A 27,313-nucleotide genomic window follows, 5' to 3' on the forward strand; every position below is an offset into this window, starting at 1 on the left:
ACTTGCAGAGTATGTACGTATATGGAGTATAACACAATTAATAAACACCCATACTCTTCTTCTCCAGGATGTAAGAATAAGCAGATAATTCAGAGATTTATTCACAAAACCAATCCAATTTCCTCATGCAATTACTACCATTTGGGTATATAGAGCTCCCACAACATAATTTGCATGAAAACTTACATCCATAAAAGTCTGTTTAAGTCCAAAAAGTATGTTCATGCAATTTTTTACAATATTTTTAAGTACAGAACTCTATTGAAATGTGACTGTTTTCTGAAGAACATTTTTAGAAACAACAGCTGAGAACAACTAATATCTAGGTGTGGTGGTAAAGAAAAATCATTATATTTATAAAGGCTAAACTTTTGCCTATGGAAACATAAGTTAACAAAAAGCATTAGGGGGATATCCTGGTGAAAATTTCGCTTAAAACTTAAAAAATTAAAATGCTTTGCTCACAATTAACACATGGGGGTATTTCTGCAAACTGTGTTCTCTACTTCTAAGCTTGCTTCTGTGTTTTGTTAAATGAGGACCTCACACAAACTGCAGAACTAATCTAAGGAACAGCAAGTGAAATATCAGCTTCATTCTTCACAGGTGAGGGCCCTGATCTGTAGGAAACCACTCTCATGCTCTGTCTCTCATTAATCTTGATCTGTGCTGAAGGGAAACAGGATGATGACAGTAAGGGTAGAATATCCTTCTTCCTCACGCCGTAGCTCACCAGGTTAAACTCTTGCCTAAATGCCAAGGACTCCCCTGAGAAGCAAGAGGTAGGGATCTGGAACACTTCAAATTGAGTAAAGAACTGAACAAAGGTCACGGGGATGTGTTCCATCCTCTGGGCTATGCCACGTAACGTGTACACTGCCACGACAGTTTTATAAAGGTCCTCAGTGTGTTTTAAGGGCAGCATGAAAAAACCCATAACACCTCAGCATATTTGGAGTGCCAAATTCCTGGGTATTAACTAGCTGAGACATATGTTATGTGCTGAGCTGTTTAATCCCACCAGTACTCACACATGCAGGGCTGTAACTGGGGCAGCTCAGGGTGTATTTTCAGAACCAAAATACACACCAGGTGCCTATATTGGGTTCAGGACTATACTGCCCCTTACCACCTACCCCCAAGCATGTCCTCTCTGTTTTCCTAACATTGGTCAGGCAGCCCTGTGATGACCCAAAGCTGGGAACTCCTGCAGGCTAAGCATAGCCTACAAAAAAAAGTGGAGTTGTTTTTAACCTTGTTCAGCTGGTTGATTCAGTTTATTGGGCAACAGAGTAGCTGGCCTGGACTGAGAGAAGACACAGTCCCAGAAAGGCATCTATGCATGAGAAAAGAGCTAGATCTAGACCCTTGGACTGTTTTAAACTTCAGTAAGACAGATATTTCTGAAACCAGTATTTCTTGATTTTTATGAAAAGCAGTAAACTTTCCTTCAAAAGCTGAGAGGTAGTGATGTAAGTAATAAACATATATAAATTGCGTCATACTTTTAAAATAGTCTCTCTGAGTTATAATGATCCATAACATTGACTTATTGAAGCACCTTCCTTTTCCTGTTTGGACTTATTTAAAGTATCCTGAGGATGACACTTAAAATCACAGCAGTCTAAACAAAGTATCAAGGAAGTGTCAGGGGGAAGAAGGCAAGGCTTTGACTGACAGACACAGCTGTGAACGAGGTGTTAATTACACAGGAAAACATGGAATATGTTGGGAAGGCAATTTTATTTCTATTTACAAGAAGAGCTAAAATGTGATTTATGACATATTGCTAAGTTAAATTTTGTCAAACTTTCTGAAAAATGAGTTATAAAAAAATTAAAAATGGGGGTATGTATTTATCACTGTCATTTTTTAATTACCTGAACACTTACCCAGTGAAACAACAGAAGAAACACTTGCCCTACATTTATCCAATCATTATATTATTAGTCAGTCAGTATACTACATTCCATATGTACAAAACCTACAGAACAATCACACAGACTAGAATGAAGCATCAGCTTTTTCTAGAGGTCCAGTTTTTCCCACAAGCACCCTTCTAAATTGTCTGATGTTTTTGTTTTAACACATAAAAGCCACAGAAATATCATGGTTGGAAAGGACCTTCAAGATCATAGAGTCCAACTATCAGCACTACATCACCTTAACCACTAAGTCAGCTCTCAAAGCACCACATCTACCCATTTTTTTAATGCCTCCAGGGATGGTGACTTCACCGACTCCCTGGGCAACCTGTTCCAATGCCTCACCACTCTTTTGGTGAAGAAATTTATCCTAATATCTAATCTGAACTTCCCCTGGCTCAACTTGAACCCGTTACTTCTTGTCCTATCACTAGTCATTAGGGAGAGGAGGCCAATACCCACCTCACTACAAACTCCTTTCAGATAGCTGTAGAGGGCAATACAGTCTCCCCTCAATCTCCAGGCTGAACAGCCTCAGTCCTTTCAGATTCTCCTTGTAAAACCTATTTTTCAGACACCCAATCAGCGTAGTTGCCCTTCTCTGCACCCTTTCCAGCACCTTGATGTCCTTTCTGTTGTGCCCAAAAACTGGACAGAGTGCTTGAGGTGTGGCCTCACCAAGGCTGAATACAAGGATAAGGTCACCTCCCTGGCTCTGCTGGTTACACTGTTCCTGATATAGGCCAGGATGCCATTTGCCTTCTTGGCAACATGGGAAAAAGATGCAAAATGCCTCCTACTACTTTCAGCAATGCCTTTCAGATACAGAGATTTAAATGTTATGGATACACACAGCCCCACCTACTTGTCAGCACTCCTGCTTCTCTATAACTTCCAGCATCAGTATGGAAAAAATGAAAATATGTAGTATAGTAAGAGTTTAAGAAAAGTAGTTTATGTTTTTGTTCATGAGAATTAAAAAAATTAGAAGACTCTCTTTGATAAGCCCATTAGGGCCTTGCCTTGAGCAGACTGTGAGTCAGACTGTGACTAAATATTTACAGTTTGATTATGAGTATTTCTTCTGGCAGGAAAGAAGAAGTGCAAAACATCTCAGTGCCTTCTCTGGTTTGCATAGTGGGTGAAGCAGAGAGCCACAGTTCCCATCTCCTGCTCAGAGGCAGATCTTGGCAACTCTGTGAGAGCTGTGCTCTCTGCTGTATCACTATGCACGGGGCTGGCAGCCAGCACAGGAGGCCCATTATCTTTATTTAGTTGAGTTTAATAAACAGATATTGAGGTTATAAAACCCTTCAAAATAGAAAGAAATGTTCTAGGAATCACATACTCCCTTTAACTAAATAAAAAATGCAATACCACCTACACTAACTTAGAAAAGACAAGTGATTCCAGCAAGTTGCCTAGCGATACTTAGAATAATATCTAAAGAGAAGAAAACCAGAAGAGTTTTTTCCATTGTGTTGCATGTATTCTTGTTGGCAATCCATGTGGTAAGAAGTTGTCTAAATGTTACTGATAGTGGAGCCTGTCCCCTTGACTCATGAAATGCCTGCCCTCAATGAATTTGGACAGCTGGCTACTTTCCTCTTTCCTTAGGAAAGCTATGATACACACACAAATAATTCAAATAACTGCTTGTTCAGGGGCAAAACAGATAAAATATGAAAAATAAAACACATCAGAAATGATACGCTTCAGGAAATGCCCAGCTCAAATATGCAGTCAACTACACTCTACATTTCCTTCTTCCTTTGACCTTTCTGTTATTCAAAATGATTCGACAAACTTTGCCTTACATTTGATGGGAAGCTGTTCAGAAGAGAATCTCCCTGCATCTTTTTGTAAGCTCTGATTCTTACTGCTGCCCCTGGGCACTGCTGCACATCCACAACACACAATGCCAGAATTCAAAACCTATATTGTAACCCTCTGCTGTATCACATTGCATCCATTTAGTTGCATGTCTCTACAGAAGAGGAAGACTGTTAATCTTTTAATGTCTAAAAATAAAGTGTGGATGATGCTGGGATACAATCAAGCAGAGTTATGTAGGAATGCTGGCATGATTTATGGAATTATTAATTTAAATAACTCACACTTGAGTTAAGAAGGGAAAAGTTCCTAGAATGAGCCTGTGTGCATTTTCAAGGGAAACTGCTAATTAGCCATTCCTGAAACACGTGATCACATTTCAAAGTCAGTACTAGTTCTAGTTTTAAAAATTACAACTCTGCAACAAATGCAAAATTTGAATAATTATTTTCCATAATGTATTTAGCCAAAAATTACATAATATTTAGAAGGGCTTTGATATTTAACCACCTGACTGCACAACTATTAATGAGTTTTGTCATTACCTTTGATAATGGCACAACTGCACAAGTTTTTTCTAGTTTTTTTTTAATCCTTAGAAATATTAGGTTTTATATTTTTTTTAAACTGGAAATCTATGTCACAGTCAATAAAGCCTTTTAAACTACAATAGCACAGCATTAGGACTTGAATGTATAATTCCTTCATCAATCCTATTAACTTTGGCCTTGAGGATGTGTTAGAGTAAAGAGTGTATTACAAATTAACCCCTCAATTAGTGTTAAACCTGAATAAATTCAAAGGAAATAATGCCAGAGGGCAAGGAATTAAGCCATTTGTAGAAAACAACTGCAAGTCTGCCCCTCAGATCACACTAAAGCTTTTCACAGAAACACAGCTCACAGAGGGATAGAGCACAAATCCTAATCCCTGGTTTTACATGAGAAGTCACTAGGGAGTTTCTTGCTAATGCAGAAACATTTGTGCACTGAACCTTGGCTTTCTAAATTTCAGGATGATTTCCAATAAATTCCAGTTTCTTTCCTAACAGTTTTAAGGCACTTTTACGATTCAGTTGGACAGGATGCTAGGCCATCTTGTCTAGATGGTATTTTTGCTAAAAAAGGTTGGAACAGATGATCCTGAGGTCTATTACAACTTAGTATTCTATAATTTTTTTTTTGCTAAATACAGTGTTAAAAGAAATTGCTGAGCTATACGGTATATTATTCAAATGCATTTTTAAAACATCTCACAAAGTCCTTTAGAAATTAATTGCAAGAACCCATTTTGCCAACAAATCCCTGCAGAAAAACCGTATTTCTTAAAGAGTATTCAAAAAAGTGCTGTAAAAATTCAAAATAACGTGTGGAAATATTTTCAATTGAGTTTAGACATTTTTTATAATGAATGGTTTAATTTTTAGTTATGAAAAATTATTTCCTATTTGCTTGCTTTGCTAAGCCTTTTACTAAGGTACATTAAAAGAAACATGGATAATAGAATATTTGGGAGTTTGAGAGTTCTAAATAGGATCTTAAAAGTGGAATAAATTACGCTAATCCATTAAAAGTTAGATTTCCATTTCTCCAATAGAAAATAGCAAAGAAATTAGAAAGTGATAGACCCCATTTCTGAATGCCAAAGTTGGAAAAATATAAGTTTTTGGTTTTTTTTTTGTCTGTATCCTACCTTGCTGGTTGTTTCCTTTATTATTAAGTTAGAGACATTCTGGAACACAAAAACTGAACATTATATCTGTTTTACATTAACCATTTTTAGACTGTTAAATACCTGACTGAAGGAACTTAGCACACTTCAACTTAAAGATAAAAATCAGACTGGAGTTTTACCTAATTAAAAACAATTTACAGCAAATTCAGGAAGGACTGACAAGATTTAAAGAGATTCAAAAGCTGCAGAGCTCTAACTGTGAAAAATATTGTTTGCTCTGTGTCAGGAGCCTGACCTACTATGCAGTAATTGGTTGAGTAAAACATTTACTCAAAAAACTGTATCAAAGAAATATTCAAGTTCTAAAAACCAGATAAACGCAATCTGAATTTAAATTAATTTTCATGTTACTCTAAATGATTATGTTACAAAAATCCCCCCACCCATTTATTTACTTAGGAAGATTTTACACTCTGTCATAAGGATTTTAATTCATGCTTGATTAGAAAAGGATGAAAACTCAGAGTAAACTGATTAACATAAGGCAAGTAATGCAATTTCAAAAGGTCCCTCCAGCACCTAATTTGAGTGAAATTGGTGCTGAAACACTAGATTTGACAAGGCAAAGGACTCTCAGTTTTATGAGTTGTTTAATTCTTAAGATAATGCTAAAATAACCCCCCTCTTAAGTGAAATATTTGGTATTATAAACACAGCAATTGGAAATAAGGAAGTTGTTTCAAAAATATTTACTTCAAGACACCTGCAACAGAGTCAAGAATAAGGCTGCGGTATTGTAGAGATCTGTAAACATCTGAACTGAATTTATCATGGGGACCACGGAAAGAGCCAGGGGGGAGAATCAGTCTGTTTACATTTACATGAAACATTAAAAAAAAATCCTACTAATCCATAAAAATGAATCTGTTGGAAGCTATGCTAAGAATAAGCTGGAGCTAGTTAGATAAAAAACACAGAACTGTCTGGGTTGCAAGGGACCTCTTGAGATCATCTAGCACAATCACCCTTCTGATGCAGGATCAGTTCCCAGGACTGTGTTCACTTTTGAGTATCTCCACAGAAGGAGGTGACACAGACTCTCTGGGCAACCTCTATCAATATTTGACCACTCTCACAATGAAGAAAGTGTTTTCTTGTGCAGACAGAATTTCCTGTTGTTTTCATTTGTGACTATTGCCTCTGGTCCTGTCACTGTCCACTGAGGAGAATCTGGCTCCCTCTTCTTCATTGTCTCACATCAGGTGTTTATACACTGGTAAAATTCCCCCTGAGACTTTGCTTCTCCAAACAGAACAGTCCCAGTGCTCTCAGTGTCTCCTTTTATGAAAGATGCCCCAGTTCTTTTAACCCACCTTCTGACCCTGTACTAGACCCACTTCAGTAAGTCCACGTCTTCCTTGACATGGTCCCACCGGTGCTGAGCAAACGGGAAGGGTATCTCTCCCTGCCTTCTCACAACGCTCTTCCAAATGCAGTCCAGGATAATCCTGGTCTTTTATTTGCCACAAGAATGCATTCCTGGCTCATGGTCTGCTTATCGACCTTATCAGGTTCTTCTCCACTAAACTTCCCAGAGAGTCTGCTTCCTGCATACACTGACACAGGATTTTGCATTTCCCCTCATCGACTTTGATGTGATTCCTCTTGCCCCAGTTCTCTGCTGTGTCCTGAACAACCCCATTGTTCAGGTTGTTAACAGAGATGCTGGGCAGTACTGGCTCCAGTACTGAGCCCTGGGGTACACCACTAACAACTTGTCTCCAACAGGACTTGGTGCCACTGATCACAACCATCTGAGCCCAGTTGTTCATCTGGTTTTCAATCCACCCCACTGTTCACTTATCTAACCTGGATTTTTGTCAGTTTGTCTATGAAGTTGCCAAGATGAAGCTATGGGAGATAGTATCAAAGGCTTTGCTAAAGTTGAGGTCAACAATATCCACTGCTCACCTCTCATCCACTGAGCTAGTCACCTCATTGTAGAAAGCAGTGTAGTTTGTCAAGCACAATTCCCATTTATAAATCCATGCACACTATTCTGATCACTTTTTTTGTCTTTCATGTGTTTGAAAATGTTTTCCAGAAGGATTTCCTCTATCACATTCCCAAGGACTGAGGTGAGGCTGATTGGCCTGTACTTCTCTGAATCTTCCTCCTTGAAGACAGAAGTGATATTTGTTTTCTCCCAGTCTTCAGGAACCTCTTCCATTAACCCTAACCATTCAAAGATAATGAGGAGTTTTCTTGTGATTACAGCAGTCAGCTCCCTCTGCAGCTGTGGATGCAGCCTGTCAGGCCCCATGGATTTAGAGCTGTGTCCTCCATCTGAATGTGCCTGGGTGCAAAAGCCTCACAGTAAACAGAAAGTGACTTCAGAAGCACCTGGGTCCTGTTCCTTGTGATGATGGTCTTTGAGGATTGTATGCTGGACACATAAAGTTTGCTGTCCTCTTCTTTATGCTCTGCTGCATGAATTGCTGGGCAAACTTGTGCACATCTATTAGCTGCTTCTGTTATCACTGCACAAGCTGCTGCATCACCTGGCTGTGACACAGCCCTCTTCCTGGTGTGAGCTAAAATGATGTTCCACCCCCTCTAACTGGGAGTCAGCCAGAACAAGGGATGCAGGAACATTTTGATAAAGGACAACTGATGGACTTAATTAGAAGCTGCTAGAACTACCCTTACCTTAGCCTTGTCTGGCAGCAGCAGACAACCTCGGTTTCCTAAGAGGGTTCTAGAAGTTCCCAAATCCCAGAAAAAGTGCCCAGAAGCTCAAGAAGGCGTCAAGATCTCAAAGAAGCAAAAATTGCTCCAGAATCTGTTTGTGTTAGATGCATGCTGGACCTTAATGAAAAATAACCATTTCTAGGTTTCATAGTATATTTGTCTAATAAATTTGCCTTGATGCTTTGTTCTAAGAGAATTTTTAAAAATCATTATAATATTATCTTTAAAAAAATAAATTGTTTTAGGAGGATAAATAGTATTTGTAAAAAATGCATGAAGTTCAGGGAAAATCCCTACTAAAAACACATCCATCTGAAATTAATTTCCAAAAGCTTTGCTATTATATTCTGGAAAAATAAATTCTCCCCATGGCATTTAACATAATGAAGATAAGAGTATGGGAAAATCCATGCAGTGCACTTACTAGAAACATTTTTTAAAGTGCAGCAACATGCAAAGTTATTTGAAAACTGAAAGAAATTCCTTACATGGGAAGTTGATCTTTTTTGAATTTTCTCAAAAATAAATGGAATGGTGAATTGATTACAGAGAAAAAAAAAAAAACCTTTAAATATCTCTTTAATGTAAAGCAGATATAAACCCCCAAACAGCTGTTGGAGACTGAAGCTAAATGCTAAAGTGTAAAATAAAAAGCACGTTTTCAAATGTGGTATTGGCAACAAACACTGGAACAGATAAAAACAAGGAGACATATGAAGTCTCTATTGTTGATGTCTTTCAGGTGGAAACCATTTTTGTTAAAGAAGTACTTAGCTAAAATGCAGGAAATAATAAAGCCCAGCAAAAAGGGGGGAGCCAGAAAGATGGCATAGTTGTCCACTGTGGTTTAAATTCCACACAATTCTAGGTTAGCACTCAATATTTCTGGGTTTTTTTTGTTTTTGTTTTGTTGTTTTGTTTGGTTTTGTTAGTAATATCGGAGCAGGGACTTCTTTGAGAAACATCAAAGTACCTTCTAAAGTTCCTGATGTCATTCTGAGCCCAGGTGTAATAGTATCAAGCTAGTGCAGAAGTAACCTGCTGCTCTGAATGTCTGAAGCCAACAAGAGCAACACTGAAAAATTATGTACAAAGGCAATACTCAGAGAATGGTCTGGTGTCTTTCATAAAAGAATCAGGAAGAGGCAATGAGCAGCTGTCTCTATTGGCTCACTTCTCCCAGTGACCAGAATTGAAAACAAAAGCTCTTACTTAGCAAGGTCTCATGTCTAATATAAACCACTTCATTAAAGATAACAAACCTCAAAAACCACATTAGTCACCAGTGGTAGAGCAAGGAGAACCACTGGTCTGCTGCTGTCCAGCAGAGAGGCAGCTGGGGGTGTTGACTGACAGCCAGATGAACATGAGCTGGCAGTGTGCCCAGGTGGCCAAGAAGGCCCCTCCATCCTGGCCTGCATCAGGAACATTGTGACCAGCAGGGAGGTGATCCTGCCCCTATACTCTCAGCCTTAGGGAGGCTGCACCTTGCGTACTGTGTGAGTTTTGGGCACTGCAGTATAAGAAGGACATTGAGGTGCTGGAGAGGGTGCAGAGAAGGGCAGCCAGGTTAATTAGGGAACTAGAGAAATTAGGCCTTACAAAGCAGGCTGAGGGAGCTGGGGCTGTTCAGCTTGGAGAAGAGGTGGCTGGGTGTAGACCTCATTGCTCCCTACAACTACCTTAAAGGAGGTGGTAGTGAGACAGACACTGGTCTCTTCTCTCTGGTGACCAGGGATAGGACAAGAGGAAATGGGGTAAAGCTCCATCTGGGTAGGTTCAGATTAGATATTAGGAAAAACCTCACAGAAAGAATGGTGAGGCATTGGAACAGGATGCCCAGGGAGGTGGTGGGGGCACCACTCCTGGAGGCGTTCAACAGATGGGTAGATGCAAGGCTACAGTGGATGGTTTAGTGGTTAGGGGTTGTAGGGTGGATGGTTGGACTTGATGATCTTAGAGGTCTTTTGCAACTTTGATGATTCTATGATTCTTGTAAGAACAGCAAAAATTTGAGAACACCTTGCAGCACAGGAAACATAATGCTGGCTAACATGTGAATGGAAATGGGCACCATGACAAAAGGAGACAAGTAAAGGCAGAATATGCAAAATTTAACTAAGTTCATTTAAGACATTGTCACAACATAAAAGACCTTTAAATGAGCACTGTGTGTGTCTCAGGTTGGTTGAAGAATCAGAAACAAGTTAAATGCATGGTCTCTGGATAAGGCCAGATTATCATGAAGCCACTATTTCTTCTGCTGTAACAATTATTTCCCTCTTCTAAGTAACATTCTAAACAAGGTTGCACCATATGTAATTCAACACTGAATCTTTTTTTTTGTTTTGTTTTGTTTTTTTGTTTTTTTGTTTTTTTTTTGTTGTTGTTTTTTAAGTAGAGCTATGGTAAATACTAAGTAGTTTCTTTTGTGTAGATATAGGAGCATGTTAGTAAAGAGAAGGCAAATTGCTCCACTTCCAACTCTGTTCTTCCTTCTCTATTGCTCTGCAAAGGAAACAAGCTATTTAAGTCTGAAGATCACCATTTGTATAACTTATTGTTCATGAAGGTTGCTCTCTTCTCCTGCATGAGCCAGCTATGTGCATAATGAGAACACATAACAAAGGAGAAAGGAGGAAAAGATGTCACAAGTGGAGAAAGAATGGGAACTGATAAATTTACTCTTTTAAATGCAACCAACACACTTGCTAAATGATAGACTATTAATTTGTTTGTTTATTCAGAAAAAATAGGTATGCATTTTGCTAGTACAGGTATATGAGATAAGCAATATGCATAATCAATTTTTATTTATCAGCACACTAATTCTTCTCCATGACTGCACTACTTCAAATTTTTATGAGTTTTTAATTTAGTTTTAAACAAAGCCAAAAAAGATGCATGCATCCTCATATGAAATTCTTTAACTCTGCACAGTGGAAGAGCTTTCAGGACTTCATCTCTCTCGTTCTAAATGAGACTACACTAAATTTCTGTAAATATATCACATAGGTACATGCTGTCTACTGCAAATCCCTTCATCCTTTTGGATATGTGGAAAGAGACCTACTCAGAAGACATATCACACTTCTGCCATCAATTTCCAGGGCTAACTTACTTGCATATCATCATTTAAATGTATAAGAACATAAACTGCTTGTTAAGGTGCAAGAAAGGTAATCTAGTTGTAATGCATCAGATCACCAAGCCACAGAAAGCGACATGTTTATAATTTTAAGAATTACTATATATATTTTTACCATGTATTTTTGATGCAGATTATTCCTATGAGTTGAAAGAAAGACTGCTACTTAATATGGGATAGGGATACATTTGTCCTAGGTTCCCTCTGTAGTCAACATAGGGATATGGGTGCCCATTCTGGGACAGGGTCCTACTTCTGGTATTTCTTAGTAGTTTTAATATAAAGCTCAGATCTTGCATGATATAGCAAAATCCTCCTTTACAAAATACTGAAAATGAAAATGCACCACTCTATCCAGTTCAAATTATTTTTCTAAAAACAAAAAAATTCCAGAAAGAGAAGAAACCCACAGCGTGGATTTTTGTCTTCCCTTTCTATCTTGCTGTGTAGTGCTGCTTAGCTAAGTCACCATCTCTAACATGAGCCTTCAAAGCATTCTTGAGTTTTTGACAGTACTACTGTTGTTAATTCTCCTCAGTACCTTAGATCTTCCTTGAATGTATTCAGAGCTCTCTGACTTAACACTCCTAACAATTCTCCTCTCAGCTTCTTATTAATCTAAGCGTAGTTTTTGAAAATGTTGCTGAGGTAATTGGGAATTAAAAATTGGAACATGACAAGTACAATGCAAACGGACAGTTAAAAAAAAAAATCAGGTTCTCAAAGTATGGCAACAAAACAGAATAGATAGTTTGCAATGTTTTAGAGTGTTTTTGGTTTTTTTGTTTCCTAATATATCTGTTAAACTTTTATATCTGAACAGTATGTTGAAGGAAAATCATCAGCTGGTTACACAGTCAATATTATGCTTTATTCTGCACAAGACAGTCCATGACAAAACTAATAACTTCATGTAAAGTGAAAGATTTGGAGGACCTGCTAAAAGCATAATAGAGGAAGATGACATAATTAAATAAACCAGAATATTTAATTGTCATTAGATGGGCACTGTCCTGTTTGTCATTAAACAGAGTAGATCTTGTTACAAAGACTATGCCATTGTGTAATTAAATGTATTGGAAATGTAAATGCACATGGAAATTGAATTAGGACTGCAAACTATGTTATTAATGCTTGGGAGGGAGTAGCCAGCAAAAAGAGTATTGTGAGCATCTCACTGGTAAAATATAAAGACAGATGCTGAAGCTTTACAATCTGCTGTTACCGTTGTTCAGCTGAAGGCAACTGCGTGCACGGATGAGATTATAAAACAATCAGCACTCCTGTTTTATAGATACTGTAGTGAAACAGAAGTTCAGTTTTAGGCATGAATAGGACACAGCCATGGTGGTGAGTGTATCAGCCTCCTAGATCCCACTGCAAAATGGATGGGGAAAACAAAAAAGTGTTTTTGAATTCATTTATCCACCGTTATATATAATACACTGTGCTAACTCTGAATCTTTGCCTCAAAAAATTAAGTTGCTCAGAGTGGTGTCTCTAAAACAGTTGTAACTGTTCCTAAAGAAGAACTTAAATATTGTGTGTTTCTGCAGATCCAACACTCTACAGAAAAACATGCAAAAATATGCTAAAACTGGATATCCATAGCTTTTCAGTATCCTGGATATTTAACTGCATAGCAGTCAGAGTAATTATAAATTCTTAAACAGCATGTTAATGCTGTTATATGCTAAATATGGTTTAATACCATTTGCCACAACTTTTGATTCTCCCTTACTACCACTGACTTTTTCTGAATGGGTTCTCAAGACTTTCTGTGAACCTTACATAACCTCAGCTTTTAAATGTTCATGTTTAACTCATGTGAAATTTAGTACTATTTTTATAACTTAAAAACCAATATAAAATATAGCTTTGAGACCTACATCTGTTCTGCCAGTCATTTAAAAACACTTTAGATGGTTGAAATTGTTAAATCTCCTTCAACTGAAGACAAACCTCAAATGCCAAAGCTCAGTTTCTTGTCAGCATGCTTCATACTCAGCTGCTACCTTTCCATTTTTTATTAGTGCTTAGAGAGAAGTCACATATCAGGGTCAGTTAGCACACCCAGCAGTTGTTCACCAAGTTTACTCACCCTTTGACCTTCTTTGCCAGGTGGACCTTGGGGACCCTCCAGCCCTGGCAAACCCTGAAAATACAAATGTTAAACAACTATAACATTCAGTGTTATTTTAATCCTGTATTATTCTATAGCAGTAAGACTAACCTCAAGAGACAGATGTCAAGACCAAGAATTGATATCTAATAACAAGAATACGTTAGTCATAATAACTTTGGAAAAAACCCCAATTACTCATATTCTTCCCATACAAAAGGATGGAACATTTGGAAAAGAAGAGGCAAGGCAGCACTACTTTATGTTTTATAGGTTTTATATGAAAAGTTGTCTTGTTAAGATGCCCTAAGAAAAAATATTAAAAATAAGGTATGTTAAATGAATGACAACTTACTCTACAATGCAAAGTCAAATACAGGCACTGAAGGGGGATGGGAAGGGAAGGAAGGGGAGGGAAAAGGGACTAAATATAGCAGAAGACCTTATGCTCTCTGTATTGTTCAGAGCAGCCCTGTGCAGTTTCCTCTGTGTGCCTGGCTCAGCTTTTCAGAACCCTTCTGGGCCACTTTCCTCTTGCCCAATCCCCTGGCCAGGTACAGTAGCTTTGAGTATTTTTAACACAACCTTAAGTTCCGAGCCTTCTTTCTGAATTCATTGCAAGGATCTGCCTTTGCAGTCACAGAATCACAGGCTGTTTCTGAAGCTTTGGGGCTTTAATTATACATCTGATTAATCTACAATATAATCATAAAGACACCAAGTAACAGCTCTGGACTTAGAATAGTGCTCCCACCCCTTTATTTTATGAATCACCTTGGAACACATTTAAAAAAAAAATAACTTCAAGGAAGCTATCCAATTTCCATTATAGCAAAAAGAAATATAAAGTGACTTTCAATGTAACAGAAAAGAGTAATTCTTATTGTTTCATTAATTTCAGTCACTGTCACTAGAAGATTACTTCAGACATTATTTCACTACAGGATAGTTCTCCTTTCACTTCAGTTTATAATGTAAATATGATGAGGCTTAAGATCTTTTACACAAATGATGCTCCACCATTTTTACAACATTTATGAACTAGAAGATGCATGCCAATATTGTGTCCAGAAGATAAATCACAGTAAGTTAATTACAGTGTAATTATGCAGTTTATGCACGCACAAACTCACAAAACAGTAATTGACTATGAACTCTTTAAACTTTTTCTCCTTTTTCCTCGAGGTAGTTTGGAAATTTGCAGACAGTTCTGTCTGCCCAACTATTAGCAATATTCTACCTTCGTAGAAAAATTCTGGGAATTCAGGAAGAGGTGGAGTGTTTTCTTAATATTTCTAGTGACAGCTTTCATGAGGGAATGAGATGAAACCTGTAACATCTGTTTTATGGAGGAAGAAATACTTAGCCTCACATCTCTGTACAATAAGTCTCCAAGGCGACAAGAATTACACAAGAATGTAACTTCACAATAATGATAATTAATAGCCAACATTTTTGTCCTAGACCTACTTTTAGTCTTTTTCTTCTCTCTACAATATTGTTGTCAAGAAAAAGGAACCAGATAAGGAGGTTTATCTTCAAGGAAAGGGAGGAGAGAAGCTTACAATTGGTAACTAAGCAGGGAGGACAACCCTATACAAGGAGCTACATCCTGACATTGAAACAGAGGTAAAAGTTCACACTAACTTCAGGGGGATCTTCAGTTTAAAAAGTGATAGGACAATATGGGCCACATTAACTCAATGAAGTAATTTGGCAATGGCAATGATTTAGCAATTCTGTCCCTGCTTAGCATTCACTGAATGAGATTCCAGAAAAACAACTGGAAAAGAAACCTTCAGGAGGAATGAAAAAGCTGCTCAACAGTGAAATCTCTCTACAAGGATGAATAAAACATCCCCTGCTAAACTCTGTAAGGCTTGGCAATGAATTTTGCAATTTAGCACAGAAATAAGTATATGTTTGTAGGAAAGCAGAGCAAAGTATTTACTTTAGCCTTATCCCTATTTAACTCCTCGAGATGTCCCTTTGGAGAGATCTCTCCAAAGATCCCTCAAAACATGGAAGGAAACACAGGTAGACAAACACCACCAAAGCAGTGCACCACTGCAGACAGAAAAGGACAGAGGGGGAAAACGCTTGTATCAGAAGGCAACCTATTTTACACATACTGCCTCCATCAGTTAGAAACACCCAAACAACATTAAAATGATTCATTAAGTGCTGATTTTCACCCTGGCAGCCCTGCAGTGGCAAGCGAATGGGTATGGTGATAGGCAAAATGAGGTGCAGGAGTAACACAAGGCAAAGTGAGATATAAGAGTGCTGTTTCAGTGACACTGGACTGGTAAGAAAATGTAACGTGCAGTTTCAGGTGGCATAATATGCACAGGATTTTCCTGACTCTGTCAGGTCACCTTTGGAAGTTGATGGCGTCCTAACTATATGGAGAAGAAAACTGAAGTAACAGGCAGTCTTTAGGGCTTGTGTCTGTCATGGACCAGCAAATCCCATGAAGATACATGCCTGACGGAGCTCAAGAAACATGAAGTGGAAATGTCTCACACTTTGCAATGTGGCTTGGGGAAACAAAAGAGTCAATAAGCTGGAGATGGGCTCAAGTGCATCTGAGACTTAGAAAATATATTATGATGAAGGAGGATGGCTATGAAAAAGATATAAAATGTGATGCACAGGCAGGCACAAAAGGGTTGTAAAAGAGTCTTGACTATGAAGTGAAGAGCAGAAACTTGTGAATTCCTTTATAAGATAAACTGTAAAGGGAAGTGTTGGCAAGGGAAAAGATGCTGGCTGTGAGGATAGATAAAGGAAAAGCAAGCATTCTATGAAATACATTTAAACTAAAAGATCATCAAAACTCAGAATGAGGTTTAGTCATGGAAATGAAGGGAAAATGGCAGTTTAAAAACATGCTACAGTAGAACAAATGAACTTTTAGAAGATCTAGCATCTCATTGAAAACATCTGTACATGTGCTGGGGGAAGTTTAGGTTAGATACAAGGAAAAAGTTTTTCACCCAGAGGGTAGTTAAGTGGTGGAACAGGTTCCCTAGGGAAGCAGTTATGGCACCAACCCTGCCTGAATTCAAGAATCATTTGGATGACACTCTCAGGCACACGGTGTGATTCTTGTGGTGCCCTATACAGGGACAGGAGTTGGACTTGATGATCCTGATGGGTCCCTTCCAACTTGGCTGATTGTATGACTGTATGATTAAAATACAACATGATGGTTTCTTCTATTTGTCCACAAGAATGCCCATAACCACTCACACAGAAACCCACAAAGCCTATAGACACACCTTATTGTTAAACAATTTTACTAAAACAGGGAAAATAGCACAGGAAAATAACAGATGAATGACTAATTTCTTAACATTTCATGAGGGAAATCAGACTACCACCTATTTAAAATATCTGTATCTTCAGAATTTCCAAACCTGATCTGGTCTCATTCACATCCTTGCTAAAGTAAGCTAAATGGGCAAATTAAAAAAAAAAATGTACCCCATGTTAGGCTTGTTATTGCTACTGGAGTATCTGTTTTGCTTGAGAGTGAAAGGTGGAATATGCCAAGATTTTGCTTTTAAAACTTCTGCCAAGCTACTTACTTCTGTGGGAAAAGAAGACAGCATTTAGCAGAAGTACTTCAGTCTGCCAGAAAACACGATCAGCTACATTTTCATAATTTATTCCTGAAGCAAACAGAAAATATGTTCCTCACTGATCTCATCAAACTTTATGTTTGGTCATTCTGAATCTCTCTGGTAATTTAACTTGAAATTTACTATGCTTCAGAGGCAATCATTTTAAAGGAAAATATTAAGAGTCATTTCACAGAAGTTCACATTCTATAAACCTAGTACTTTTAACAGACATTGGTTTATACTGCAAGCAAAAAGGTATAACTTAAAATCTTGAGGAATAATTTTAAATTATTCTTTATGTTGATGTCTCTTGCAAATGGGACTATTCTCAAATCATACCTCTAATGAAGTACATACAATACATTCAGGCCAATTTAGCAGACTGAGATTTTTTAAAAAACAAATTGTCTTTGAGGCCAAGACATCAATCTTCACTTGTGTCTGCAGTATGTTTTGCTGCATAAGGAAGATAAATAACAGACTGAAACTGCTAAAACATGTCCTGTTTCAATAAGAGAGTAATCTTAGTAGGATCTACTTCCATATTTAAAAAGCATTTTTTTAAAGAAGAGAATATTTGCAAGTTACACTGCAAAAGGTAAAGATCTCTGTATCTGATACAAACATAGCTCCATTAAAAAGCTCAGTTAGATAAAATTAACATTTTTCTTAGGGAGATGTGTCAAATTTCTCTTAGAAGAGATTTTTAATGAAATACAGCTTTTTGTCTGTTCTTTCTTTAGTGAAGTAGAATTGTTTGACAAGTTGAAGAAGTTAGGGCTGTTCAGCCTGGAGGTGACCTTATGGCAGCTCTCCAGTATCTGAAGGGGGCCTACAAAAAAGCTGGGATGGGGCTCTTTGCATGGGTGCATAGCAAGAGGACAAGGGGCAATGGTTTAAAACTTGAAGAAGGGAGATTTAGGTTAGACATCGGGGAAAGAATTCTTTCCTGTGAGAGTGGCGAGATGCTCAGTTGCCCAGAGAAGCTATGGATGTCCCCTCCCTGGAAGTGTTCAAGGCCGGGATGGATGGGACCTTGAGCAACCTGGTCTGGTGGGAGGTGCCCCTGCCCATGGCACAGGGTTTGGAACTAGATAATCTTTGAGGTCCCTTCCAACCCTAGCTATTTTATGATTCTATGGATTGCCTTCCTTTAGTTTACATTACATGAAAAGAAAGAGAGGACAGTATTAGTTGAGATGTTTACTAACGGGGGTGAGTCCCTCCTTAAGTAATACTATTAAGTAATATTAACAATATGATGTAATACTATACATTTGGGTGATAGATTTTTTCAGTGTAAGATAAGAAAGGATTTGTGTGGAGGGGACAAGTAAGCAAAAACCACACATGATTTTTCAAGAAGAATCACGGAAATACTGCTGTCCACTGCAACAGCAAGAATGCTGGAGTACCAAACGTCTCCTCTTCGGAGTTCTGTATAAATGTTCAATACTAAGAATATAATTAAAGTACTGCATCAAATGAATCTGAGAAATTCCCAGGCAATATTGCCAAAGGAATATTTTAGCTTCATGTGGATAACTGCTGAAGCTCCAAGGGAAAAGCTGTGTAATCTGTTGCTGATGTTTGTTTAGTGAGGGCAAAGCCAAAAGTGATGGTGGAGCTTGCTGGGGCCTGAATCTGTGGTTTCCTCCTGCTGTTGCCTCCACACTGCACTTGTGCACCAGCTTCCTTCAGCTCAATTTAACCAGACCCAGGAGCCAACATTCCAACTATCTGTTTAGTAAGCAAGTCTTGGGGACTTCTGTCTGTGACTGACTTAAGCCTTGGCTTCTGCGTAAACACTTGGTGCCATCTGGATGAGTATTTTGTAACTCCTGAAAGGGATAGGTTTGCAGGAACGTACGTACGGACGCTTGTTTTCCTCAGGAACTAAAAGCAGCATATCGTGTGTCAAGAGGAATAGTTATCATATATTTTACAAGTGATGGCTGCACTACCTTCCCTCACCTGTCACTCCTCTGACAAGGCATGCACAGGCTTAAGCTGGAGATACCATAGCAAACGAGCTGCAGAGCCAGCTGTGTCCCTGCAGAAAACAGTCCCCAGCTTCTGCCACTGAATTCCACATTTTGACAAAACCACACAGCAGAGCAGTATAATCCCTCCTGCTTATTCTCTGAAGGCTCCTTGGCATTTATCAGGGAATTTCAACTTTTAAAGACTAAAGATATCCTTGCATAAAGTGGGCATAATCAGGGAGAGAAATTCAGAATATACTACCAGCATGCACTTGAAAAGTACTAACAAATAGAGACATCTAGTACTTCGAGAGAAATTCAAAAGTTAACATACCAGAGAAATTAAGGACAGCGTAAGGAAAAGACAAGATGCAGTTTCAGGACTGAAATAAATACGTATATCTTGACTTCTGCAATTCTGACTCCATAGAAACAGAAAATATTTAAATCCTTACTAAGAGTGCATAGATATGGCCATATATGTCAAACTTAGTGATCTGAGCCACTTAAAATGTATCTGTATGAATACCACAAGAATCAAACAAATATAACAAGCAAAATTACTAGTTTCAGCAGGGTTCTTTGTAGAGCCTATACATTTTATTTTTCATCTTAGTATATTTTTCACTACATTACTGTTTCTTTTTTTCCTCTTATTCATAATGCAAGTTTGATAAAATTGTATTTAAAGGCTTTGCATACCTGCTTAAAGAGATGTACAGAAACACATGGCCTGCAATTCTAATCCTAACTCTAATAACTGCAGAAATGTATTGTCAGGCAAACAATTAATTTCTTTCTGCTATTGGTGCAAGGGAGAAGCATTATTAAGTGTGCATACCTTATGATTTTGGTAGAGATTTTCTGTTAATGGATAAAAACCAGGAATATTGACTATTTTTTTTTTTTTTTTTTTTTTTTTTACATAGCAATGCCCTTTGTGATCTATGAAATCTCCATTTCAAACCGGTAAAATAATTTTTAGCATCTTAAAAATCCATGGTATTGTTTTCCCTGTTTTGCAGTTTGTGGTATGCTTGTTCACCTGATACGTTGTTACAGACATCAGGTGATTATGAATCCTGCCATATATACTGCCTCCAAGGATGCCTCACTCCTTAGAGACATTATAATGATAGCAACCTGGTTGTTAAACACTTCTAAAATTACAGCTTTTTCTCCCAAGTAAAAATAACTATAGTTTTCTGCTTCGATTTACTATTCATGTTTCCGCAGTTTACTATGGTTCTGAGTAGCAGGGGATTTACTGCATCTCAGGGATTCCCAAACCCTCTTAGACACAGGGTCACTGACACCTTTTAGACTTTCACAGGTACCGATAGCACAGACACATGAAAAAATGAGAGTTCCTACTAGTTGCTGTAACATGCTTCTGTAGACTACTTATGAAACACCTCTCGAGGGACAGAAGGACCACCAACCAGCTTTTTGGGAATGACTACGGTGAAGCAGTCTCCACCTTTTGCCACCTTCATGCTCCCCATGCTGAGAATGGGAGCATGGTTCAGGTCTGCATGTGAGAGAATGCTCTGGCCCTGAACAGTGCTGCTGGTGCTCTAGTTTATACTGAGATGAGACCTTCTCCAGTTTAATCCATTGGTATCTGATTCCTATGGCAATACACAGGAATGGAAGAACTTCACAGGGCAGCACAGCTCTGTGATGCTGCCTTTTCCTACCTGTCTCAATAGGTAACTGCAGGGTGTCAACAACCCTACAAAAACAAGTCCCCTTGAATATTTACTCCCTCATTGCTAAAATGCATTTTGTCATAATTTTTACTCCTTTTCTATCCCCATTGTATAGCAATTAATTTTCATTTTGACAAAAAGAAATAATTTTCACATTAGGAAAACCTAAACTTGTTTGTAAGTAGAGAACAAATTTATGACATTATGCATGAGTCTCAAATGAACAGAACATTTTAAAACTCTCTTCTAACAGAGTTCATAACTGAAACACTGATGTCACATTTTGGCTGTAGCAACAAGAATGGCCCTGACATACTAAGTTCTCATTCAGCGACACATGAACCTTGATAATATCTGACCTATTACTTTTTCACAGGAAGTTCAAATATCTTCCTCTTATGACTACAAGTCATGGCCACACAAAATTCACACAAATAAAACAACTCTGAAGACTGGATTTTCCCTCAGCCACCACCACTCGTGCCATTCATCACCTTTTAGCTCTTGCCAACAGAAATACATGACTATTTACAGTGGCAGAGAGAGAAAGCCTTCCTGCTGAGCAATATATTCTCACAAGGCTGTAATCTGTCTTCAAACTGCTAAACCAATTCACACTCACTTTTGTATCTCCTCTCAGTTAACAGCTACCAAAAAAATAAAAGTTTCACTACAACAGTTACTAAAATCCCTCTGAAAACTCATCTCCGCTTTCCTAAAATTTCCTCTTCGGAAAGTGAAGTGTCCACAACTGCAGTTGAATAAAATGAACACATTTGAAATAGGCCTAAGATACCCAGGTGCTGCTATCAGAATGGATGTGGCCATTTTTCCACCATTTACACAAGAAATATTCAAAAGGTCCACTCTCTGGTTCTATAGTGCATAGAAAATAGGTATCCTCAATTCTTTATCCTGTATCTTATCTTCAGAAGTATCCTAATTCTATTCAGTAATACCTTCAAGACCTGAAAGAATATCTGAAGCAAGATCAGCTCCAATCTATGTATTGCAGTAAAAATCCTAGAATCAAGGTTGTTTACTAAAAATATTTCACTGTTATTTAGATTTTCGTTTATTTAGATTTCCCAATAAAAAACAAGTACCACAAAATATGGCAACTTAATTTTGAAACCTCAGAGTAGAATTTATATTTACGATACGGGTCTCCAGTTAAATCCTTCAATGTCTGGCAGATCTAATGGAGATCCTTATTGCTACAGTCTTGGAAATTAAGAATGTGAAAAGAAAATATATAATCATTAACCCCAATAGAGTTTATTTAGGATTACATGGATAATATGAATAGTACAGAAGTTGTTCTTCACACAGAGTCTTTGTTTTAATTTCTACCATATTCTTTTTCACCACTCTCAATTGCTTTCATCCAAATGGACTGACCTTGATGGGAGGCTTTTTCATTCCAGTTTGTGAGCAAACTCACTTGATTCAGAGGGAATTTCTTATTTTTGTGAAGCAAACTTGCCCTGGAGAATTCTGGGGTCATTTCTCTTGAGATTTTGTACACGCTTGGGGCACAAATAACAAGGAATTAAAGATATCTTTCATCACCTGTGGCACTATCTAGCCAGAATACAACTAAAATGTGGATCAGTTCTCCTTTCTAGTGCACAGGTATGTACCAGATCCTCACAAAGAAACTGTTAAATTGATACTCAAGGTATCTTTCATTGATATTTGAAAGACTACACATCCAGTCCCACCTCACATCTTTTTTTGCAGGTAAACTACAGGAAAAGGAATAAATGCATTAGTGATGAAATTTGCAACTTCCCAAATCTGATACACAGATCCTTTCTATAAAGAAAGCAAGTAAGATGCCTGCCCCATTTTTTTCTCCCTGAGAACTGTAGAAACTTTAAAAAATACTAAATTATTGAAATATTGTTCTTCATGAGAATCAAATAAGTGATTCCATGACTATAATGTTACATTTCTTTTTCCTTTACAGACTGTGTTTGTTTTGGATATCTGGTCATTATGTAAGATAAAAAGATTTTAAATTTACTGTGACATGTAACTCTGCAAATGTTTGAAAGGACTAAATCTAAACTTTCTATTCTATGTTAAAAGAATTTTGCAACCTCTTTTTCTGGAAAGACAATGCTTCATACTGAAGCCTATGTTATTCTCAAATGTTATTAGATGTCCCATCACCTAAATTTAAATGGATTACAGCTAAGCCAACACTAAAATTCTTTTAACTCTTTCTAGTATCAGGAGCAGCATTATTGTATAATGCAAGGAACCAGAAGCATATGTTTCTTAAGTACAATGACTTATGCCTATGTGGTACCAACAAATCATAGAATCATAGAATTGGCTGGGTTGGAAGGGACCTCAGAGATCAAGTCCAACCCTTGATCCACTACCGCTGCAGTTACCAGCCCATGGCACTGAGTGCCACATCCAGTCTCTTTTTAAATATCTCCAGGGACGGAGAATCCACCACTTCCCTGGGCAGCCCATTCCAATGCTTGATCACCCTCTCAGTAAAGAAATTCTTTCTAATGTTCAACCTAAACCTCCCTTGGCACAACTTAAGACCGTGCCCTCTTGTCTTGCTGGGGGTTGCCTGGGAAAAGAGACCAACACCCCCCTGGCTACACCCTCCTTTCAGGGAGTTGTAGAGAGTGATGAGGTCTCCCCTGAGCCTCCTCTTCTCCAGGCTGAACAGCCCCAGCTCCCTCAGCCTCTCTTCATAGGATCTGTGCTCGAGTCCCTTCACCAGCCTGGTTGCCCTCCTTTGGACCTGCTCCAATGGAGTGAATGCATGCAAGTGATCATCACCAAATATCAAGCTAGACTGTATATACTTGTGAGAGTGTTGAGTGTGCCCATCTGCACTGACAAGTTGTTTCAGACATGTCTATATGTGCTCTATGTGTGTTTGTGTGTTGATTGGGAATGCATGCTCAGCCCTGCCACAGCTGGACCTGGAGGCAAGGAGCTGTGGCAGCCTCACATCTATTGGGCTGCTGAATCATTCCCACATGCTTAACTTTCTAAAAACAGGGGGGCCCTGTATGTCAAATTTGAACATATATGTTCTACATATATAATACTGTGCTGTACATACAGATTTGTACTCATAAATAAGTACTTCAGAAGATAACCTGACAACAGCATATCCACAATACGTTAGTTTTTCAACTTTTTACTGAAAACTGTTTCCCAAAGGGAGTTAATTCACTTTGACCACCCTATACTATCTATACATAGAATAAGCCCCCCTCCGCTTCCCCCTAATCTTTTAGTATTTAGTGGGAAAGAAAATGTTTAAATATGCTTATTTTCTTTATATTTACAAAATTCTCTTTTCCCTGATGCAGAATTAATACAGAAAATTTAAAGGTGTTCTAAAGAGAGGGATTTGGCTCTTAAGTTTATAATGAAAGCATTTACATTGCAAATAAGCTGTTCTGCAACATTTCTTAGTGATTTTCTTTCATATGTTTTTGTTTTACATGTACTTACATTCAAGGCATTTGGTCCTGGAGGTCCTGCTTCTCCCTAGTTAAAACAGAAGAGTAAATAAATCATCTCTCTCTTTAGTCATACATTTTTAACCTTTAGGTATTTTAGATGACATGCATGACAACAGAAGTAAATTCAGTAGAATCATCAAACATGCTCTGAAAACATTATGAAAACAAGAGTTATGCAATATTCTTTTCTGCCTGTCCTGCACTGGCCTTATTAGCCATCAGTGCACTTGCAGCAGGCATGGGTAGAGCCCTTCTTAAATCTTTGTTAGCGAAGCCAAGCCATGGTGATGATGATGAATGATGTAGATGTACACAGTTCACCACCAGTTAAATGGAAAAAAATGGCATAAATAGATCACAGCTTTAAAAATCAATCCTTTAAAACACATTTGCATATGTTAAATTACAAGCTGCAGCTTACATGCACAAGGTAGCTACTTGAAGTCAGTGTGACAGCTCAGAGAAGTAAAGACATCAGAATGCCTAAAACAGTCACAGAATTAGGCCATTGAGATGCAAATCATTCTGTGTGACCTTCAGGTTCAGCTCACAGGAGCAAATCAGAGCATTCAGAGAGCAATTTAGAATCTTGAATTCAGGCTCCTGCTCTGAATTCCTTTAAATTTTGTTTTTGATAAAGAGTACTTGTTTTCCATCTTTATAGTTAGTCTGTATTCATATTCCTCAACACTTAGACTACACAAAGGGCAGTAGTGGGTGTTCATTACATGTAGTTAAGGCAATGTGTTAAATATTGAGGAAACCTCATGCACACTGAAATACACATATAACTTAACAGATAAAAAAATACCTTTTCTCCTTTAGGGCCAGCCCCACCAGGACTACCAGGGTCACCTTTGAGTCCCTGGGCAAAGAAGAGAAGTGCAAATTTGTTGTCATCTTCCAAAAGCGTTAGACAAAATCCTGAAGTGCTGTGAATTAGTGCATACTAACTAACTAGAACTTAAAATATTATCATGTTCCTTGTAATGGTATCTCAATTATTTTCATTATTTTGTGAACAGAGAAACATCTATTAAAGACTACACGTGTCTTCAACACATCATTAAACATAGAAAGCCAAACTATCTTCTTTATAGATAGTGCCTCATTATGGCAATAATGTATACAAATGTGAAGTTCTTTTGGGGTTCCCAATAGGTCTATATCTGGTATGGCCAACAAAGATAAAATAGAATAGTATATTCACTTGATCTCTGCTAAAACTGAAAAAGTGGCAGATGTGGACAGAGTGTGGATCCTTTGCTTCAAGCAGCAATGCTGAGCTGGTAAGCTGAGCTGGTACAGCTCAAAGCCACAGCACATCCTCCCACATTCTGATATTTGCCATTGTTTGAAATTAGTTAGAGAAATTATTTATTCCTTCAGATCTCTCATTCTTAGTTCTGTCTTCAACTGGACAAAGATAAAACTGCTTAATGTCATGTGTTACAGACACAGCAATTTTGCAATTGTAGAATCATAGTTTGGGTTGCAAGGGACCTTTGAAGGTCATCTAGTGAAAACTGGATGCAGTGAGCATGGGCAGTGAGCAGTGAGCAGGGTCATCTTTAACTAGATATGGTTGCTCAAAGCCCCATTCAACCTGAACTTAAATACTTCCAGGCTTGGGGTATCTAGCATCACTCTGGACAACCTGTTCCAGTGCTTCACTACCCTTGAAAGGAAAAATTTCCTTCTTATATCTCTACAATATCTACAGTACAGTTCTTCTTCAAACATGTCCCCATCAGATGCAGCCCAAAAGAATCTTTAGCACCTAGGACATATTCTTTGTTGCCTTCTTGCTGCAAAACACATGGAACAGTGAGAGGTTTTGAAATATACCCAGCAAATCCAAGCCATTCTGCAGTAAGGAATAAATTCTGATGCTGAGGCAATCTACCAGGAACTCCTTTTTCTTTAAGCCAAGAAATTTGTCTTGTGTATTCTCTGATTATGTCTTTAGAGGCACGTGACAAGAGAGCCTGTATATTGTAAGTCAGAGACAGTTCTATAGGTTTAAAGACTTAGAAACGAAATGGTAGTGATGTATAGACAATACAGAAATGAGTCATAATGAGATATTCCACAACTAGGCCACTATCATTATTATTGTCCAGGTTAAATAGGTCAAAGATAGAAAAAAATTCATGTACATTTAAATTAGAATTTACTAGCTTGAATTCTTCCCAGCCCCCTTCTTGCCCTTGCAAACTCTCTTCCTCAGTTTGCAATAATTGGAAAGATAGAGGCAACTGGCACAAAAATGATAAGCAACATCTGTGCCTTGGTGAGTACAGAAACATTAAATCAGTGAGTGTTCTAAATACTGCATATTTGTGCAACTTCACTTCCTGCTAAAATCACATTAATTCACCATCTGGAAGGAACATCTTTTAGAACTATATGAGCATTTAAGTACCCACTTTGGATTAAATTTGTGGTTGTTGTAAATACCCCTGATTTTGCTTTGATTTGTCCTTTATTAAGCTTGCCAAATATGTAACAGTTAAATCAGAAGTAGTTTTGCTATTCGAACTTAAAAATGTAATAGGCAGATGGATTCAAAAACCAAGCCAAAATTTTGCTTTATTTTTACAGCCTGCATATTTATGACATACTACATTTTACTTTTCACCTCCTTCTGAAAGACTGTAAAATACACAATGACTCCATACTTTAAAAAAGCCATTTTAGGGGGTTTTCAGGTACTCAAACTGTATGGATCAGGTTAAAAATAATTATTAGCAAACAGAAGTGGAATAACTGGTGTGAGATTAAGGATGCTTCTTTACAAAAGAGAAAAGATTAAAAAAATCTGCAACTCACAGAACGGAGATGAAAGATATTGAGCCCAAGCCATGCATTGTCCAACTATGAATTTTTTTGTCTTGTTTTTTTGTTTTTGTTTTTTTTTTTTAAATTGGGTAAAGCTTTCAGAAGTGTTCCTGAAGTGCACCTTGGTGATGTAGGCAGCTTGACAGCTACTGCCAAGATGATGACCACAGAGGTTGACCACACA

At 37.9% G+C, this 27,313-nt stretch overlaps 1 protein-coding gene across 6 annotated transcripts in view; it reads right to left on the bottom strand.

Moving 5' to 3' along the window:
* The window catches only part of COL19A1 (collagen type XIX alpha 1 chain), a 175,624-nt gene that overhangs the window by 58,800 nt on the left and 89,511 nt on the right, over positions 1 to 27,313 (bottom strand). For 5 of the 6 annotated variants that reach the window (XM_071741615.1, XM_071741614.1, XM_071741612.1 and 2 more), the window contains 3 exons: positions 25,100 to 25,153; positions 24,278 to 24,313; positions 13,433 to 13,486 (listed from right to left, as the gene is read on the bottom strand). In XM_071741615.1, coding sequence (XP_071597716.1) covers positions 13,433 to 13,486; positions 24,278 to 24,313; positions 25,100 to 25,153 — 144 coding nt within the window. The remainder of the gene's footprint in view (positions 1 to 13,432; positions 13,487 to 24,277; positions 24,314 to 25,099; positions 25,154 to 27,313) is intronic. The other variant, XM_071741613.1, reaches the window with a different exon arrangement.

Source organism: Heliangelus exortis, chromosome 3 (genome assembly GCF_036169615.1).
Source record: "Heliangelus exortis chromosome 3, bHelExo1.hap1, whole genome shotgun sequence".
Taxonomy (NCBI): domain Eukaryota; kingdom Metazoa; phylum Chordata; class Aves; order Apodiformes; family Trochilidae; genus Heliangelus; species Heliangelus exortis.